The 19,574-nt window shown below is 53.9% G+C and overlaps 1 protein-coding gene across 2 annotated transcripts in view; it reads right to left on the bottom strand.

Moving 5' to 3' along the window:
* Window positions 1–19,574, bottom strand: part of LOC140403034 (thrombospondin-3-like) — a 99,866-nt gene that overhangs the window by 77,922 nt on the left and 2,370 nt on the right. The window contains exons 2-5 of one of the 2 annotated variants that reach the window (XM_072490713.1): window positions 17,085–17,291; window positions 16,398–16,654; window positions 14,302–14,404; window positions 13,095–13,118 (exon numbers count right to left, since the gene is read on the bottom strand). In XM_072490713.1, the coding sequence (XP_072346814.1) occupies window positions 13,095–13,118; window positions 14,302–14,404; window positions 16,398–16,654; window positions 17,085–17,291 (591 nt within the window). Of the gene's footprint in view, window positions 1–13,094; window positions 13,119–14,301; window positions 14,405–16,397; window positions 16,655–17,084; window positions 17,295–19,574 lie in introns of both variants that reach the window. The other variant, XM_072490712.1, reaches the window with a different exon arrangement.

The raw sequence follows: 19,574 nt of genomic DNA on the forward strand, positions 1-19,574 counted from the left end.
GCTGATTTCCCCCCTCTCTCTCTCAAACCCAGGGATCACTGGACAGTGATCAGGAGCAGGAACCCTGGCTGATTTCCCCTCTCTCTCTAACCCAGGGATCACTGGACAGTGATCAGGAGCAGGAACCCTGGCTGATGTCCCCTCTCTCTCTAACCCAGGCATCACTGGACAGTGATCAGGAGCAGGAACCCTGGCTGATTTCCCCTCTCTCTCTAACCCAGGGATCACTGGACAGTGATCAGGAGCAGGAACCCTGGCTGATTTCCCCTCTCTCTCCAACCGAGGGATCACTGGACAGTGATCAGGAGCAGGAACCCTGGCTGATTTCCCCCCTCTCTCTCTCTCTAACCCAGGGATCACTGGACAGTGATCAGGAGCAGGAACCCTGGCTGATTTCCCCTCTCTCTCTAACCCAGGGATCACTGGACAGTGATCAGGAGCAGGAACCCTGGCTGATTTCCCCTCTCTCTCTCTAACCCAGGGATCACTGGACAGTGATCAGGAGCAGGAACCCTGGCTGATTTCCCCTCTCTCTCTGACCCAGGGATCACTGGACAGTGATCAGGAGCAGGAACCCTGGCTGATTTCCCCTCTCTATCCAACCCAGGGATCACTGGACAGTGATCAGGAGCAGGAACCCTGGCTGATTTCCTCTCTCTCTCTAATCCAGGGATCACTGGACAGTGATCAATATCAGGAACCCTGGCTGATTTCCTCTCTCTCTCTAATCCAGGGATCACTGGACAGTGATCAGGAGCAGGAACCCTGGCTGATTTCCCCTCTCTCTCTAACCCAGGGATTGCTGGACAGTGATCAGGAGCAGGAACCCTGGCTGATTTCCCCTCTCTCTCTCTAACCCAGGGATCACTGGACAGTGATCAGGAGCAGGAAACCTGGCTGATTTACCCCTCTCTCTAACCCAGAGGTCACTGGACAGTGATCAGGAGCAGGACTCCTGGCTGATTTCCCCTCTCTCTCTAACCCAGGGATCACTGGACAGTGATCAGGAGCAGGAACCCTGGCTGATTTCCCCTCTCCCTCTAACCCAGGGATCACTGGACAGTGATCAGGAGCAGGAACCCTGGCTGATTTCCCCTCTCCCTCTAACCCAGGGATCACTGGACAGTGATCAGGAGCAGGAACACTGGCTGATTTCCCCTCTCTCTCTAACCCAGGGATTGCTGGACAGTGATCAGGAGCAGGAACCCTGGCTGATTTCCCCTCTCTCTCTAACCCAGGGATTGCTGGACAGTGATCAGGAGCAGGAACCTGGCTGATTTCCCCTCTCTCTCTAACCCATGATCACTGGACAGTGATCAGGAGCAGGGACCCTGGCTGATTTCCCCTCTCTCTCTAACCCAGAGATCACTGGACAGTGATCAGGAGCAGGAACCCTGGCTGATTTCCCCTCTCTCTCTCTAACCCAGGGATCACTGGACAGTGATCAGGAGCAGGAACCCTGGCTGATTTCCCATCTCTCTAACACCGAGGGATCACTGGACAGTGATCAGGAGCAGGAACCCTGGCTGATTTTCCCTCTCTCTAACCCAGGGATCACTGGACAGTGATCAGGAGCAGGAACCCTGGCTGATTTCCTCTCTCCCTCTAACCCAGGGATCACTGGACAGTGATCAGGAGCAGGGACCCTGGCTGATTTCCCCTCTCTCTCTCTCTCTAACCCAAGGATCACTGGACAGTGATCAGGAGCAGGAACCCTGGCTGATTTCCCCTCTCTCTCTAACCCAGGGATCACTGGACAGTGACCAGGAGCAGGAACCCTGGCTGATTTCCCCTCTCTCTCTAACCCAGGGATCACTGGACAGTGATCAGGAGCAGGAACCCTGGCTGATTTCCCCCCTCTCTCGCTCTCTAACCCAGGGATCACTGGACAGTGATCAGGAGCAGGAACCCTGGCTGATTTCCCCTCTCTCTCTCTAACCCAGGGCTCACTGGACAGTGATCAGGAGCAGGAACCCTGGCTGATTTCCCCTCTCTCTCTCTAACCCAGGGATCACTGGACAGTGATCAGGAGCAGGAACCCTGGCTGATTTCCCCTCTCTCTCTCTAACCCAGGGCTCACTGGACAGTGATCAGGAGCAGGCTCCCTGGCTGATTTCCCTTCTCTCTCTCTAACCCAGGGATCACTGGACAGTGACCAGGAACCCTGGCTGATTTCCCCTCTCCCTCTAACCCAGGGATCACTGGACAGTGATCAGGAGCAGGAACCCTGGCTGATTTCCCCCCTCTCTCTCTAACCCAGGGATCACTGGACAGTGATCAGGAGCAGGAACCCTGGCTGATTTCCACTCTCCCTCTAACCCAGGGATCACTGGACAGTGATCAGGAGCAGGAACCCTGGCTGATTTCCGCTCCTCTCTCTCTCTAACCCAGGGATCACTGGACAGTGATCAGGAGCAGGAACCCTGGCTGATTTCCCCTCTCTCTTTAACCCAGGGATTGCTGGACAGTGATCAGGAGCAGGAACCCTGGCTGATTTCCCATCTCTCTCTAACCCAGGGATCACTGGACAGTGATCAGGAGCAGGATCCCTGGCTGATTTTCCCTCTCTCTAACCCAGGGATCACTGGACAGTGATCAGGAGCAGGAACCCTGGCTGATTTCCCCTCTCTCTCGAACCCAGGGATCACTGGACAGTGATCAGGAGCAGGAACCCTGGCTGATTTCCCCTCTCTCTCTAACCCAGAGATCACTGGACGGTGATCAGGAGCAGGAACTCTGGCTGATTTCCCCTCTCTCTCTAACCCAGGGATCATTGGACAGTGATCAGGAGCAGGAACCCTGGCTGATTTCCCCTCTCTCTCTAACCCAGAGATCACTGGACAGTGATCAGGAGCAGGAACTCTGGTTGATTTCCCCTCTCTCTCTCTAACCCAGGGATCACTGGACAGTGATCAGGAGCAGGAACCCTGGCTGATTTCCCATCTCTCTAACACCCAGGGATCACTGGACAGTGATCAGGAGCAGGAACCCTGGCTGATTTTCCCTCTCTCTAACCCAGGGATCACTGGACAGTGATCAGGAGCAGGAACCCTGGCTGATTTCCTCTCTCCCTCTAACCCAGGGATCACTGGACAGTGATCAGGAGCAGGGACCCTGGCTGATTTCCCCTCTCTCTCTCTCTCTAACCCAAGGATCACTGGACAGTGATCAGGAGCAGGAACCCTGGCTGATTTCCCCTCTCTCTCTAACCCAGGGATCACTGGACAGTGACCAGGAGCAGGAACCCTGGCTGATTTCCCCTCTCTCTCTAACCCAGGGATCACTGGACAGTGATCAGGAGCAGGAACCCTGGCTGATTTCCCCCCTCTCTCGCTCTCTAACCCAGGGATCACTGTACAGTGATCAGGAGCAGGAACCCTGGCTGATTTCCCCTCTCTCTCTCTAACCCAGGGCTCACTGGACAGTGATCAGGAGCAGGAACCCTGGCTGATTTCCCCTCTCTCTCTCTAACCCAGGGATCACTGGACAGTGATCAGGAGCAGGAACCCTGGCTGATTTCCCCTCTCTCTCTCTAACCCAGGGCTCACTGGACAGTGATCAGGAGCAGGCTCCCTGGCTGATTTCCCTTCTCTCTCTCTAACCCAGGGATCACTGGACAGTGACCAGGAACCCTGGCTGATTTCCCCTCTCCCTCTAACCCAGGGATCACTGGACAGTGATCAGGAGCAGGAACCCTGGCTGATTTCCCCCCTCTCTCTCTAACCCAGGGATCACTGGACAGTGATCAGGAGCAGGAACCCTGGCTGATTTCCACTCTACCTCTAACCCAGGGATCACTGGACAGTGATCAGGAGTAGGAACCCTGGCTGATTTCCCCTCTCTCTCTCTAACCCAGGGATCACTGGACAGTGATCAGGAGTAGGAACCCTGGCTGATTTCCCCTCTCTCTCTAACCCAGGGATCACTGGACAGTGATCAGGAGCAGGAACCCTGGCTGATTTCCCCTCTCTCTCACTAACCCACTGATCACTGGACAGTGATCAGGAGCAGGAACCTGGCTGATTTCCCCTCTCTCTCTCTAACCCAGGGATCACTGGACAGTGATCAGGAGCAGGAACCCTGGCTGATGTCCCCTCTCTCTCTAACCCAGGGATCACTGGACAGTGATCAGGAGCAGGAACCCTGGCTGATGTCCCCTCTCTCTCTAACCCAGGGATCACTGGACAGTGATCAGGAGCAGGAACCCTGGCTGATTTCCCCTCTCTCTCTCTAACCCAGGGGTCACTGGACAGTGATCAGGAGCAGGAACCCTGGCTGATTTCCCCTCTCTCTCTCTAACCCAGGGGTCACTGGACAGTGATCAGGAGCAGGAACCCTGGCTGATTTCCTCTCTCTCTCTAACCCAGGGATCACTGGACAGTGATCAGGAGCAGGAACCCTGGCTGATTTCCCCTCTCTCTCTCTCTAACCCAGTGATCGCTGGACAGTGATCAGGAGCAGGAACCCTGGCTGATTTCCCCCCCTCTCTCTCTAACCCAGGGATCACTGGACAGTGATCAGGAGCAGGAACCCTGGCTGATGTCCCCTCTCTCTCTAACCCAGGCATCACTGGACAGTGATCAGGAGCAGGAACCCTGGCTGATTTCCCCTCTCTCTCCAACCCAGGGATCACTGGACAGTGATCAGGAGCAGGAACCCTGGCTGATTTCCCCCCTCTCTCTCTCTCTTACCCAGGGATCACTGGACAGTGATCAGGAGCAGGAACCCTGGCTGATTTCCCCCCTTTCTCTCTCTAACCCAGGCATCACTGGACAGTGATCAGGAGCAGGAACCCTGGCTGATTTCCCCTCTCTCTCTAACCCAGGGATCACTGGACAGTGATCAGGAGCAGGAACCCTGGCTGATTTCCCCTCTCTATCCAACCCAGGGATCACTGGACAGTGATCAGGAGCAGGAACCCTGGCTGATTTTCCCTCTCTCTCTAACCCAGGGATTGCTGGACAGTGATCAGGAGCAGGAACCCTGGCTGATTTCCTCTCTCTCTCTAATCCAGGGATCACTGGACAGTGATCAGGAGCAGGAACCCTGGCTGATTTTCCCTCTCTCTCTAACCCAGGGATTGCTGGACAGTGATCAGGAGCAGGAACCCTGGCTGATTTCCCCTCTCTCTCTCTAACCCAGGGATCACTGGACAGTGATCAGGAGCAGGAAACCTGGCTGATTTACCCCTCTCTCTAACCCAGAGGTCACTGGACAGTGATCAGGAGCAGGACTCCTGGCTGATTTCCCCTCTCTCTCTAACCCAGGGATCACTGGACAGTGATCAGGAGCAGGAACCCTGGCTGATTTCCCCTCTCCCTCTAACCCAGGGATCACTGGACAGTGATCAGGAGCAGGAACCCTGGCTGATTTCCCCTCTCCCTCTAACCCAGGGATCACTGGACAGTGATCAGGAGCAGGAACCCTGGCTGATTTCCCCTCTCTCTCTAACCCAGGGATCACTGGACAGTGATCAGGAGCAGGAACCCTGGCTGATTTCCCCTCTCTCTCTAACCCAGGGATCACTGGACAGTGATCAGGAGCAGGAACCCTGGCTGATGTCCCCCCTCTCTCTCTCTAACCCAGGGATTGCTGGACAGTGATCAGGAGCAGGAACCCTGGCTGATTTCCCCTCTCTCTCTAACCCAGGGATTGCTGGACAGTGATCAGGAGCAGGAACCTGGCTGATTTCCCCTCTCTCTCTAACCCATGATCACTGGACAGTGATCAGGAGCAGGAACCCTGGCTGATTTCCGCTCCTCTCTCTCTCTAACCCAGGCATCACTTGACAGTGATCAGGAGCAGGAACCCTGGCTGATTTCCCCTCTCTCTCTAACCCAGGGATTGCTGGACAGTGATCAGGAGCAGGAACCCTGGCTGATTTCCCATCTCTCTCTAACCCAGGGATCACTGGACAGTGATCAGGAGCAGGATCCCTGGCTGATTTTCCCTCTCTCTAACCCAGGGATCACTGGACAGTGCTCAGGAGCAGGAACCCGGGCTGATTTCCCCTCTCTCTCGAACCCAGGGATCACTGGACAGTGATCAGGAGCAGGAACCCTGGCTGATTTCCCCTCTCTCTCTAACCCAGAGATCACTGGACGGTGATCAGGAGCAGGAACTCTGGCTGATTTCCCCTCTCTCTCTAACCCAGGGATCATTGGACAGTGATCAGGAGCAGGAACCCTGGCTGATTTCCCCTCTCTCTCTAACCCAGAGATCACTGGACAGTGATCAGGAGCAGGAACCCTGGCTGATTTCCCCTCTCTCTCTCTAATCCAGGGATCACTGGACAGTGATCAGGAGCAGGAACCCTGGATGATTTCCCCTCTCTCTCTAACCCAGGGATCACTGGACAGTGATCAGGAGCAGGAACCCTGGCTGATTTCCCCTCTCTCTCTAACCCAGGGATCACTGGACAGTGATCAGGAGCAGGAACCCTGGCTGATTTCCCATCTCTCTAACACCCAGGGATCACTGGACAGTGATCAGGAGCAGGAACCCTGGCTGATTTTCCCTCTCTCTAACCCAGGGATCACTGGACAGTGATCAGGAGCAGGGACCCTGGCTGATTTCCCCACTCTCTCTAACCCAGGGATCACTGGACAGTGATCAGGAGCAGGAACCCTGGCTGATTTCCTCTCTCCCTCTAACCCAGGGATCACTGGACAGTGATCAGGAGCAGGGACCCTGGCTGATTTCCCCTCTCTCTCTCTCTCTAACCCAAGGATCACTGGACAGTGATCAGGAGCAGGAACCCTGGCTGATTTCCCCTCTCTCTCTATCCCAGGGATCACTGGACAGTGATCAGGAGCAGGAACCCTGGCTGATTTCCCCCCTCTCTCGCTCTCTAACCCAGGGATCACTGGACAGTGATCAGGAGCAGGAACCCTGGCTGATTTCCCCTCTCTCTCTCTAACCCAGGGCTCACTGGACAGTGATCAGGAGCAGGAACCCTGGCTGATTTCCCCTCTCTCTCTCTAACCCAGGGATCACTGGACAGTGATCAGGAGCAGGATCCCTGGCTGATTTCCCTTCTCTCTCTCTAACCCAGGGATCACTGGACAGTGACCAGGAACCCTGGCTGATTTCCCCTCTCCCTCTAACCCAGGGATCACTGGACAGTGATCAGGAGCAGGAACCCTGGCTGATTTCCCCCCCTCTCTCTCTAACCCAGGGATCACTGGACAGTGATCAGGAGCAGGAACCCTGGCTGATTTCCACTCTCCCTCTAACCCAGGGATCACTGGACAGTGATCAGGAGTAGGAACCCTGGCTGATTTCCCCTCTCTCTCTCTAACCCAGGGATCACTGGACAGTGATCAGGAGCAGGAGCCTTGGCTGATTTCCCCTCTCTCTCACTAACCCACTGATCACTGGACAGTGATCAGGAGTAGGAACCCTGGCTGATTTCCCCTCTCTCTCTCTAACCCAGGGATCACTGGACAGTGATCAGGAGCAGGAACCCTGGCTGATTTCCCCTCTCTCTCTAACCCAGGGATCACTGGACAGTGATCAGGAGTAGGAACCCTGGCTGATTTCCCCTCTCTCTCTCTAATCCAGGGATCACTGGACAGTGATCAGGAGCAGGAACCCTGGCTGATTTCCCCTCTCTCTCTAACCCAGGGATCACTGGACAGTGATCAGGAGCTGGAACCCTGGATGATTTCCCCTCTCTCTCTAACCCAGGGATCACTGGACAGTGATCAGGAGCAGGAACCTGGCTGATTTCCCCTCTCTCTCTCTAACCCAGGGGTCACTGGACAGTGATCAGGAGCAGGAACCCTGGCTGATTTCCCCTCTCTCTCTAACCCAGGGATCACTGGACAGTGATCAGGAGCAGGGACCCTGGCTGATTTCCCCTCTCTCTCTCTAACCCAGGGGTCACTGGACAGTGATCAGGAGCAGGAACCCTGGCTGATTTCCCCTCTCTCTCTAACCCAGGGATCACTGGACAGTGATCAGGAGCAGGAATCATGGCTGATTTCCCCTCTCTCTCTCTCTAACCCAGTGATCGCTGGACAGTGATCAGGAGCAGGAACCCTGTCTGATTTCCCCTCTCTCTCTCTAACCCAGGGATCACTGGACAGTGATCAGGAGCAGGAACCCTGGCTGATTTCCCCTCTCTCTCTAACCCAGGGATCACTGGACAGTGATCAGGAGCAGGAACCCTGGCTGATGTCCCCTCTCTCTCTAACCCAGGCATCACTGGACAGTGATCAGGAGCAGGAACCCTGGCTGATTTCCCCTCTCTCTCCAACCCAGGGATCACTGGACAGTGATCAGGAGCAGGAACCCTGGCTGATTTCCCCCCTCTCTCTCTCTCTAACCCAGGGATCACTGGACAGTGATCAGGAGCAGGAACCCTGGCTGATTTCCCCCCTTTCTCTCTCTAACCCAGGCATCACTGGACAGTGATCAGGAGCAGGAACCCTGGCTGATTTCCCCTCTCTCTCTAACCCAGGGATCACTGGACAGTGATCAGGAGCAGGAACCCTGGCTGATTTCCTCTCTCTCTCTAATCCAGGGATCACTGGACAGTGATCAGGAGCAGGAACCCTGGCTGATTTCCTCTCTCTCTCTAATCCAGGGATCACTGTACAGTGATCAGGAGCAGGAATCCTGGCTGATTTCCCCTCTCTCTCTAACCCAGGGATTGCTGGACAGTGATCAGGAGCAGGAACCCTGGCTGATTTCCCCTCTCTCTCTCTAACCCAGGGATCACTGGACAGTGATCAGGAGCAGGAAACCTGGCTGATTTCCCCCCTCTCTCTAACCCAGAGGTCACTGGACAGTGATCAGGAGCAGGACTCCGGGCTGATTTCCCCTCTCTCTCTAACCCAGGGATCACTGGACAGTGATCAGGAGCAGGAACCCTGGCTGATTTCCCCCCTCTCTCTAACCCAGAGATCACTGGACAGTGATCAGGAGCAGGAACCCTGGCTGATCTCCCCCCTCTCGCTCTAACCCAGGGATCACTGGACAGTGATCAGGAGCAGGAACCCTGGCTGATTTCCCCTCTCCCTCTAACCCAGGGATCACTGGACAGTGATCAGGAGCAGGAACCCTGGCTGATTTCCCCTCTCCCTCTAACCCAGGGATCACTGGACAGTGATCAGGAGCAGGAACCTGGCTGATTTCCCCTCTCTCTCTAACCCAGGGATCACTGGACAGTGATCAGGAGCAGGAACCCTGGCTGATTTCCCCCCTCTCTCTCTAACCCAGGGATCACTGGACAGTGATCAGGAGCAGGAACCCTGGCTGATTTCCCCTCTCTCTCTAACCCAGGGATCACTGGACAATGATCAGGAGCAGGAACCCTGGCTGATTTCCCCTCTCTCTCTAACCCAGGGATTGCTGGACAGTGATCAGGAGCAGGAACCCTGGCTGATTTCCCATCTCTCTCTAACCCAGGGATCACTGGACAGTGATCAGGAGCAGGAGCCCTGGCTGATTTCCTCGCTCTCTCTCTCTCTAACCCAGGGATCACTAGACAGTGATCAGGAGTAGGAACCCTGGCTGATTTCCCCTCTCTCTCTAACCCAGGGATCACTGGACAGTGATCAGGAGCAGGACTCCTGGCTGATTTCCCCTCTCTCTCTAACCCAGGGATCACTGGACAGTGATCAGGAGCAGGAACCCTGGCTGATTTCCCCTCTCTCTCTAACCCAGAGATCACTGGACAGTGATCAGGAGCAGGAACCCTGGCTGATCTCCCCCCTCTCGCTCTAACCCAGGGATCATTGGACAGTGATCAGGAGTAGGAACCCTGGCTGATTTCCCCTCTCTCTCTAACCCAGAGATCACTGGACAGTGATCAGGAGCAGGAACTCTGGCTGATTTCCCCTCTCTCTCTCTAATCCAGGGATCACTGGACAGTGATCAGGAGCAGGAACCCTGGATGATTTCCCCTCTCTCTCTAACCCAGGGATCACTGGACAGTGATCAGGAGCAGGAACCCTGGCTGATTTCCCATCTCTCTCTAACCCAGGGATCACTGGACAGTGATCAGGAACAGGAACCCTGGCTGATTTTCCCTCTCTCTAACCCAGGGATCACTGGACAGTGATCAGGAGCAGGGACCCTGGCTGATTTCCCCACTCTCTCTAACCCAGGGATCACTGGACAGTGATCAGGAGCAGGAACCCTGGCTGATTTCCTCTCTCCCTCTAACCCAGGGATCACTGGACAGTGATCAGGAGCAGGAACCCTGGCTGATTTCCCCTCTCTCTCGAACCCAGGGATCACTGGACAGTGACCAGGAGCAGGAACCCTGGCTGATTTCCCCTCTCTCTCTAACCCAGGGATCACTGGACAGTGATCAGGAGCAGGAACCCTGGCTGATTTCCCCCCTCTCTCGCTCTCTAACCCAGGGATCACTGGACAGTGATCAGGAGCAGGAACCCTGGCTGATTTCCCCTCTCTCTCTCTCTCTAACCCAGGGATCACTGGACAGTGATCAGGAGCAGGAACCCTGGCTGATTTCCCCCCTCTCTCTCTCTGACCCAGGGATCACTGGACAGTGATCAGGAGCAGGAACCCTGGCTGATTTCCCCTCTCTCTCTCAAACCCAGGGATCACTGGACAGTGATCAGGAGCAGGAACCCTGGCTGATTTCCCCTCTCTCTCTAACCCAGGGATCACTGGACAGTGATCAGGAGCAGGAACCCTGGCTGATTTCCCCTCTCTCTCTAACCCAGGGATCACTGGACAGTGATCAGGAGCAGGAACCCTGGCTGATTTCCCCTCTCTCTCTCGAACCTAGGGATCACTGGACAGTGATCAGGAGCAGGAACCCTGGCTGATTTCCCCTCTCTCTCACCCAGGGATCACTGGACAGTGATCAGGAGCAGGAACCCTGGCTGATTTCCCCTCTCTCTAACCCAGGGATCACTGGACAGTGATCAGGAGCAGGAACCCTGGCTTATTTCCCCCCTCTCTCTCTAACCCAGGGATCACTGGACAGTGATCAGGAGCAGGAACCCTGGCTGATTTCTCCTCTCTCTCTCACCCAGGGATCACTGGACAGTGATCAGGAGCAGGAACCCTGGCTGATTTCCCCTCTCTCTCTCTAACCCAGGGATCACTGGACAGTGATCAGGAGCAGGAACCCTGGCTGATTTCCTCTCTCTCTCTCTCTAACCCAGGGATCACTGGACAGTGATCAGGAGCAGGAACCCTGGCTGATTTCCCCTCTCTCTCTCTAACCCAGGGCTCACTGGACAGTGATCAGGAGCAGGAACCCTGGCTGATTTCCCCTCTCTCTCTCTAACCCAGGGATCACTGGACAGCGATCAGGAGCAGGAACCCTGGCTGATTTCCCCTCTCTCTCTAACCCAGGGATCACTGGACAGTGATCAGGAGCAGGAACCCTGGCTGATTTCCCCTCTCTCTCTAACCCAGGGATCACTGGACAGCGATCAGGAGCAGGAACCCTGGCTGATTTCCTCTCTCTCTCTAACCCAGGGATCACTGGACAGTGATCAGGAGCAGGAACCCTGGCTGAATTCCCCTCTCTCTCTAACCCAGGGATCACTGGACAGTGATCAGGAGCAGGAACCGTGGCTGATTTCCCCTCTCTCTCTAACCCAGGGGTCACTGGACAGTGATCAGGAGCAGGAACCCTGGCTGATTTCCCCTCTCTCTCTAACCCAGGGATCACTGGACAGTGATCAGGAGCAGGAACCCTGGCTGAATTCCCCTCTCTCTCTAACCCAGGGATCACTGGACAGTGATCAGGAGCAGGAACCCTGGCTGATTTCCCCTCTCTCTCTAACCCAGGGATCACTGGGCAGTGATCAGGAGCAGGAACCCTGGCTGATTTCCTCTCTCTCTCTCACCCAGGGATCACTGGACAGTGATCAGGAGCAGGAACCCTGGCTGATTTCCCCCCTCTCTCTAACCCAGGGATCACTGGACAGTGATCAGGAGCAGGAACCCTGGCTGATTTCCCCTCTCTCTCTCTAACCCAGGGATCACTGGACAGTGATCAGGAGCAGGAACCCTGGATGATTTCCCCTCTCTCTCTAACCCAGGGATCACTGGACAGTGATCAGGAGCAGGAACCAGGCTGATTTCCCCTCTCTCTCTAACCCAGGGATCACTGGACAGCGATCAGGAGCAGGAACCCTGGCTGATTTCCTCTCTCTCTCTAACCCAGGGATCACTGGACAGTGATCAGGAGCAGGAACCCTGGCTGAATTCCCCTCTCTCTCTAACCCAGGGATCACTGGACAGTGATCAGGAGCAGGAACCCTGCCTGATTTCCCTTCTCTCTCTAACCCAGGGGTCACTGGACAGTGATCAGGAGCAGGAACCCTGGCTGATTTCCCCTCTCTCTCTAACCCAGGGATCACTGGACAGTGATCAGGAGCAGGAACCCTGGCTGAATTCCCCTCTCTCTCTAACCCAGGGATCACTGGACAGTGATCAGGAGCAGGAACCCTGGCTGATTTCCCCTCTCTCTCTAACCCAGGGATCACTGGGCAGTGATCAGGAGCAGGAACCCTGGCTGATTTCCTCTCTCTCTCTCACCCAGGGATCACTGGACAGTGATCAGGAGCAGGAACCCTGGCTGATTTCCCCCCTCTCTCTAACCCAGGGATCACTGGACAGTGATCAGGAGCAGGAACCCTGGCTGATTTCCCCTCTCTCTCTCTAACCCAGGGATCACTGGACAGTGATCAGGAGCAGGAACCCTGGATGATTTCCCCTCTCTCTCTAACCCAGGGATCACTGGACAGTGATCAGGAGCAGGAACCAGGCTGATTTCCCCTCTCTCTCTAACCCAGGGATCACTGGACAGTGATCAGGAGCAGGAACCAGGCTGATTTCCCTTCCCCAGTGTAGGGTACTGAAGTCAGTTCACGTTCTCCTGCCGTTAGTCGCAGGAAGTCCGGCACGGTCACGTCTTTTACTGTCAGGCTTCAGTATCAAATCATAATTTACGTTTATAAGAAACCCAGACATAAATTTTTAAATAAATTCAGGATTAAAGGTTCTTCTCAGTAAAAATTACCCCAGAACCCCATGCAATCGAAGGGGCCAGTAGGAGTGTAATTCAGCAGTATACCAAGCAAGTGATAAAAACTTACCCAGAACAGAATTTGCACCATTCACTGCGAAGAGAGAAGACAAATCATTAAATAGACATCAAGGAGCTCAACTTATTTATTTTTTAAATTTAGAGTACCCAATTCATTTTTTCCAATTAAGGGGCAATTTAGCGTGGCCAATCCCCCTCCCGGCTCATCTTTGGGTTGTGGGGGTGGGACCCACGCAGACACGGGGAGAATGTGCAAACTCCACACGGACAGTGACCCAGGGCCGGGATCGAACCCAGGACCTCGGAGCCGTGAGGCAGCAGTGCTAACCACTGCGCCACCGTGCCGCCCGAAGGAGCTCAAGTTCAGCATTTGGAATGAGAGGCGATCATCTGAACTGGACACCAGACATGGGACTCAGGACACTGATATAAGCATTGGACACAGAGAGTGAACACTGAACATCACGCACTGAACACTGGACTGCGGAGACACAACACTGGACACAGGATTTGGCCATTGGAATGAAAAATGGACGGGGCATTGGAAGCAAATATTGGCATCTGATGACAAGACACAGACACTGAGCACAGGAAGTGGGCACTCAGGCCACAGGAAGTGGACACTCAGGCCACAGGAAGTGGGCACTCAGGCCACAGGAAGTGGGCACTCAGGCAACTGGAAGTGGACACCCAGGCCACAGGAAGTGGACACTCAGGTCACAGGAAGTGGACACTCAAGCCACAGGAAGTGGACGCTCAGGTCACAGGAAGTGGGCGCTCAGGTCACAGGAAGTGGGCACTCAGGCCACAGGAAGTGGACACTCAGGCCACAGGAAGTGGACACTCAGGTCACAGCAAGTGGACACTCAGGCCACAGGAAGTGGGCACTCAGGTCACAGGAAGTGGGCACTCAGGCCACAGGAAGTGGACACTCAGGCCACAGGAAGTGGACACTCAGGCCACAGAAAGTGGACACTCAGGCCACAGGAAGTGGACACTCAGGCCACAGGAAGTGGACACCACAGATAAACTTTGGACACTGGGCACAGGACAGAGGTTAACAACACCCATTCACCCTTGGAGTAAAAGGAGGATTTGGGAGGTGCCGGAGGGAGGTTAAATGACAGGGAAACACCCAACGTCTCCTGGGAATGTCAACAAGCTCTTGGAGCAATTAATTCCCAGGCAATGTTTCAGCCATTGCGAGTAGCTTGTTGTGAGTCAGGGGGATTTTGTCCAGGTTTATTCAATCGTACCTGTGTTCCTCAGAGCATCATCGCCCTGAAACGGACACTCCTGCAATGCACCAACTCGGGTCATTGTCCCTCCAAGGAATAACTTCAACTCCTCCAATGAGCCCTGAGTACAGCAAAAAGTTAAATCATTTTATTTATTTCAGGGTAATAGATAAAATAAACCTTTAAATCAAAACCATCATCAACCATATTTATGCAAAGTGCTAAGTGATGGACACAGAGTGTAGGTTCCTGAAGAGTAATGGATAGTGGGCTGTAAGAACGCTGTAATCGGGCTGTAATAAGAGGGTCTCTGTCTCTCAGCCCTTCCGCGGGTCAAGGATAATTCATCCTGTGCACCTCCCACAGTGAGGGCATGGGTTGTTGGCCAGTAGAGGTGGTGATGTATTATTGTCTCTCTCTCTCCCTCTCTCTCCGTTCTCTGTCAGTGGCTGCTCTGTTCCTTGGAAGGACTTGACGTGTTTTTAGAGATGAATTTCTATTTGGGGCACAATTGGGCTTTCGTTCCCCATGTGTTGATGTTTTAAAAAAAATAAATTTAGAGTACCCGATTCATTTATTTTCCAATTAAGGGGGCAATTTAGCGTGGCCAATCCACCCACCCTGCACATCTTTGGGTTGTGGGGGCGAAACCCACGCAGACACGGGGAGAATGTGCAAACTCCACACGGACAGTGACCCGGGATCGAACCTGGGACCTCGGAGCCGTGAGGCAGCAGTGCTAACCCACTGTGCCACCGTGCTGCCCTGACATGCGTTGATGTTAACAGAGACGACCTTCGTGGGGGCTTTGGGATTGTCTTGTAAATGTTTAGTTTGGCTCCTGTGTGAGCAAGCCCCATGGCCTAGCTCGCAGTCTGCAATTGGACATTCTGATGGCAAGTCGTGTCTATCTCAGCGGAGATGAACATGCCCTCTATATTTGGCATAGCAATATCTTGGAGGCAATGTCTTAGAGGCAGTGCGGTTTTTTTTTGATTGGTTTGATTTCTTGTCACATGTACCGAAGTACAGTGAAAAGTATTTTTCTGCGGCCAAGGGAACGTACACAGTGCGTACATCGTAGACAAAGAGAATAATCAACAGAGAATATTGACAAATGGTACATCGACAGTGATTGGTTACAGTGCGGGACAAGGGGCCAAACAAAGCAAATACATGAGCAAGAGCAGCATAGGGCGCCGTGAATAGTGTTCTTACTGGGAACAGATCAGTCCGAGGGGGAGTCGTTGAGGAGTCTTGTAGCTGTGGGGAAGAAGCTGTGGGATCTACTGTCCAATAGACCCTCATGTCAGATGCGGCATCGTGATTTTTGAAAACTCACATGTGTGATTTACCACAGGTTAAGCTGGGGACAGAGGACTCGGGAGTGGAAGTGATGTCGTGACATTCAATAAGATTCATGGCCGATCTGTTTCATCTCCACTTGACTCCCTTGATACCAACAGAACATTACTGAATCTGCCTTTAACCGAATACAACCCATTTACAACAGGACGTGCCTAACTGAGGAATACCATACCCTTGATGCATCATTCAACCCATAAATACGCTTTATTAATCGCCAGAGTTTCTCTTCTCTTGCACTCGCTTCCTTAGGTGGTTTCAAAAATACTTCTCTTGCAAATTTCTCACCCTGCAAAAAATGCAGTTTTACATCAATCTATTTACAGGCGGCACGGTAGCACAGTGGTTAGCACCATTGCTTCACAGCTCCAGGGTCCCAGGTTCGATTCAATGCAGTTTAGGAAGATCAGGTGACGTTGTGCAATTGTGACCCGTGAAGCCAAGTTACATCACACGGGCTATCCAAATACTAGGTAGGTAAAGGCATCGCTTACTATTCAATCACCCCTCCCTACTGTCCAACTGCTCCACTGATTCAATCCCATTATCTCTTCATTCAACTCCCCCGCCCTAGGTTCCACCTACCATCTCCTAACTCTATCTCTTGGAGTTGCTGTGAGTGTCAGTGTGGACCCACAGGGATGGGAAATATTGAATTGCGTCCCAATAGAATAGTGCAAGCGCGAAGATCCAGGCACCAGCTGATCAATGTTGAATCGAATCAAGTTTGTCCCGTGGCCGTAGCTCACCTGCATCCGTGCATACGCCCTGTGCCCAGTGCGGACATCGACCGTCTCTGCTTGCCCGGGGGGAATGGTAGCCATGGCTGGGAGCCCCATACTGGAATCCATTAGTCTGCAGTCGATGTATAGCTCCACAGTGATCAGGTCACGTTGAAACCCACTGACCCTCAAGATGATGGAATGAGGCTTGCCGTCCGACAGGTTGGCATTCTGTAAGTTCACGGACTGGGTTTTCCCGTCTTCTCTCAGGTAGCGGACAAGAACTGCGGAAAAGTGACAAACAAGACCTTAATCAGCTGCACTTTTTCCCATTCTCTTTCCCGTCCTGGCCTCCCCATCTCCTCCCATATCGCCCCCCCCCCCCCCCATTCCTCTCATATCCCTCATTCTTCCCATCCCCCTCCTCACTATCTCCTCACCTCCTAATATAATGCTAACGGGGCGGCGCGGTGGCGCAGCGGTTAGCACTGCTGCCTCACGGCGCCGAGGTCCCAGGTTCGATCCCGGGTCACTGTCCGTGTGGAGTTTGCACATTCTCCCCGTGTCTGCGTGGGTCTCACCCCCACAACCCAAAGATGTGCCGGGGTCGGTGGATTGGCCGCGCTAGATTGCCCCTGAATTGATACGATGCGAACCCCTTTTGCTCTAACCTCCAATACACTGCCAACTGCTTTCATGGTGTACACCTCCTACCTCTGTTGATCTTTCCCATCACAGTGACCTCCAGGTACCTCATGTTGCCTCTCTTGGCGTAGAAACCCAGCAGAACGCCACCCTGTCTGGGAGGAAGTCTGAACACAGACACGACAAAGAGCTCATTCACCGTCAGAATCTCCGTGGCCAGTTTCTCCACGATCGCAGCCTCCTGTTTTGCATTCTGCACCGATCCAAAATCAATGACTGCTGGGACAGAGAGAGAGAGAGAGAGAGAGAGAGAGAGAAAGAGAGAGGACGGTCAAAGACTGAAACACACCCACATACATACCGGAAATCTGAAACCAGAACAGAAAATTATGGAGATATACACAAAGAAAATGGCAACAGAATGACGACAGGCACGGCATGGTGGTCACACTTTTCCCCATTCCCTATCCCTCCCGGTGGTTAGCACTACTGCCTCACAGCACCAGGGACCCGGGTTCAATTCCGGCCTCGGGTGACTGTGTGGAGTTTGCACGTCCTCCCCGTGTGTGCGTGGGTTTCCTCCGGGCGCTCCGGTTTCCTCCCGCAGTCCAAATGTGCGGGTTAGGTGGATTGGCCGTGATAAATTGCCCCTTAGTGTCCAAAGGTTAGGTGGGGTTATGGGGTTGCGGGGATAGGGTGGAGGAGTGGACCTAGATAGGGTGCTCTTTGAGTGAGTCAGTGTAGACTGCAGGGATTCGACGATTCTATGACGGACGCTGATTGAGGTCAAGTAAAGGTGATGTTCACACAATCCCTCCCTGAGGTTTCTAACCAGAAAGTGAGACACAGGAACTTGGATTGATTTTGTGACTCCAACAAACACAGAAAGTGGACATGCCCACACCTTGACTGGTCGCTTTCAGCTTACTGTACCAGCTTGATTGGCAGCCCATCCACCACCTTCGACATTCCATCCCTCCAACACCGACGCACAGTAGCAGCAGCGTGCGTACCGTCCACGGGACCCACTGTAAGCAACCCACCAAGCCTCCCTCCACAGCGCCCTCCAAACCCTGACCTCAGCTGCCTGTAAGGGCAAGGGCGGCAGGCTGGGGGGGAACATCGCCGCCTGCAAGTTCCCCTCCAAGTCACGCGTCATCCTGACTGGGAGCGATGTCGCCGTTCCTTCACTAGCACTGGATCAAAAGCCTGGAACCCTCCCCTTCCTAACAGCACGGTGGATGTCCCTACGCCACATGGGCTGCAAGCTGCTCACCCCCACCTCCTGAAGGAATGGGCAATGAATGTTGGCCAAGCCGGCGCCGCGCAGCTCCCGTGAAAGAATTTAAAAGATGAATGTGAATGGTGGGCGAGGGATAATTCAACAGATTGATTCCAGAGATGTGGAGAAATTACTTCTCAAAGGGAGGTGAACCTGTGGAATCTTCTACTCCAGAGAGCGGTGGATTTCGAGACAGTGGGTAAATTTGAGGAGTTGGACAGATTTTTATTTAATTAGTACTGGGTTGAAAGGTTATGGAGAACGGGCAGGACAGTGGAATTGAGGCCAGGATGCGATCGTATTGAATGGTGGAGCAGACTCGAGGGGCTGAGTGGCCGACTCCCGCTCCTTATTCTCATAGCTACCAGGCCACGATTCAGCCGGGAAGTGGGGGGGGGGGGGGGGTGTCCGGGTCCTGGTTTGGGGTTCCAGAATTATGCGATTTGGATTGGGGTTGAGGAACAGGAGGATGTCATTTGGCACTTCTAGCCCATTCCGCAATTCAACGCAACACACAAGAATCTCTAAATACCTCCCGCTGCCTCAGGGAGGCATACGGGGGGGGGGGGCAGCACGGTGGCGCAGTGGGTTCGCACTGCTGCCTCACGGCGCCGAGGTCCCGGGTTCGATCCCGGCTCTGGGTCCCTGTCCGTGTGGAGTTTGCACATTCTCCCCGTGTCTGCGTGGGTTTCGCCCCCACAACCCAAAGATGTGCAACTTAGGTGGATTGGCCGCGCTAAATTGCCCCTTCATTGGGAAAAAATAATTGGGTACTCTAAATTTATAAAAAAAGAAGGAAAAAAAAGGAAGGCAGACAGCATTATCAGAGACCCCTCCCACCCAGTCACTGCCTTCTTCCAGACCCTTCCATCAGGCAGACGATGCAGACGTCTGAAGACCCGCACATCCAGACATGGGAACAGCTTCTTCCCCACAGCTACCAGACTCCTCAACGACTCCCCCTCGGACTGATGTGTTCCCTGTAAGAACACTATTCACGACGCCCTGTGCTGCTCTTGCTTATGTATTTGCTTTGTTCGGCCCCTTGTCCCGCACTGTAACCAATCACTGTTTGTCGATGTACCATTTGTCAATGTTCTCTGTTGATTATTCTTTTTGTCTACTATGTACGTACTGTGTACGTTCCCTCGGCCGCAGAAAACTACTTTTCACTGTACTTCGGTACATGTGACAATAAATATCAATCAATCAGTGTGTTCATGGCTGACTGTGACTGTCCCATGTTCGCAGAGTGGAGAATCGGTGCTATTGAGGCC

Source organism: Scyliorhinus torazame, chromosome 26 (genome assembly GCF_047496885.1).
Source record: "Scyliorhinus torazame isolate Kashiwa2021f chromosome 26, sScyTor2.1, whole genome shotgun sequence".
Taxonomy (NCBI): Eukaryota; Metazoa; Chordata; class Chondrichthyes; order Carcharhiniformes; family Scyliorhinidae; genus Scyliorhinus; species Scyliorhinus torazame.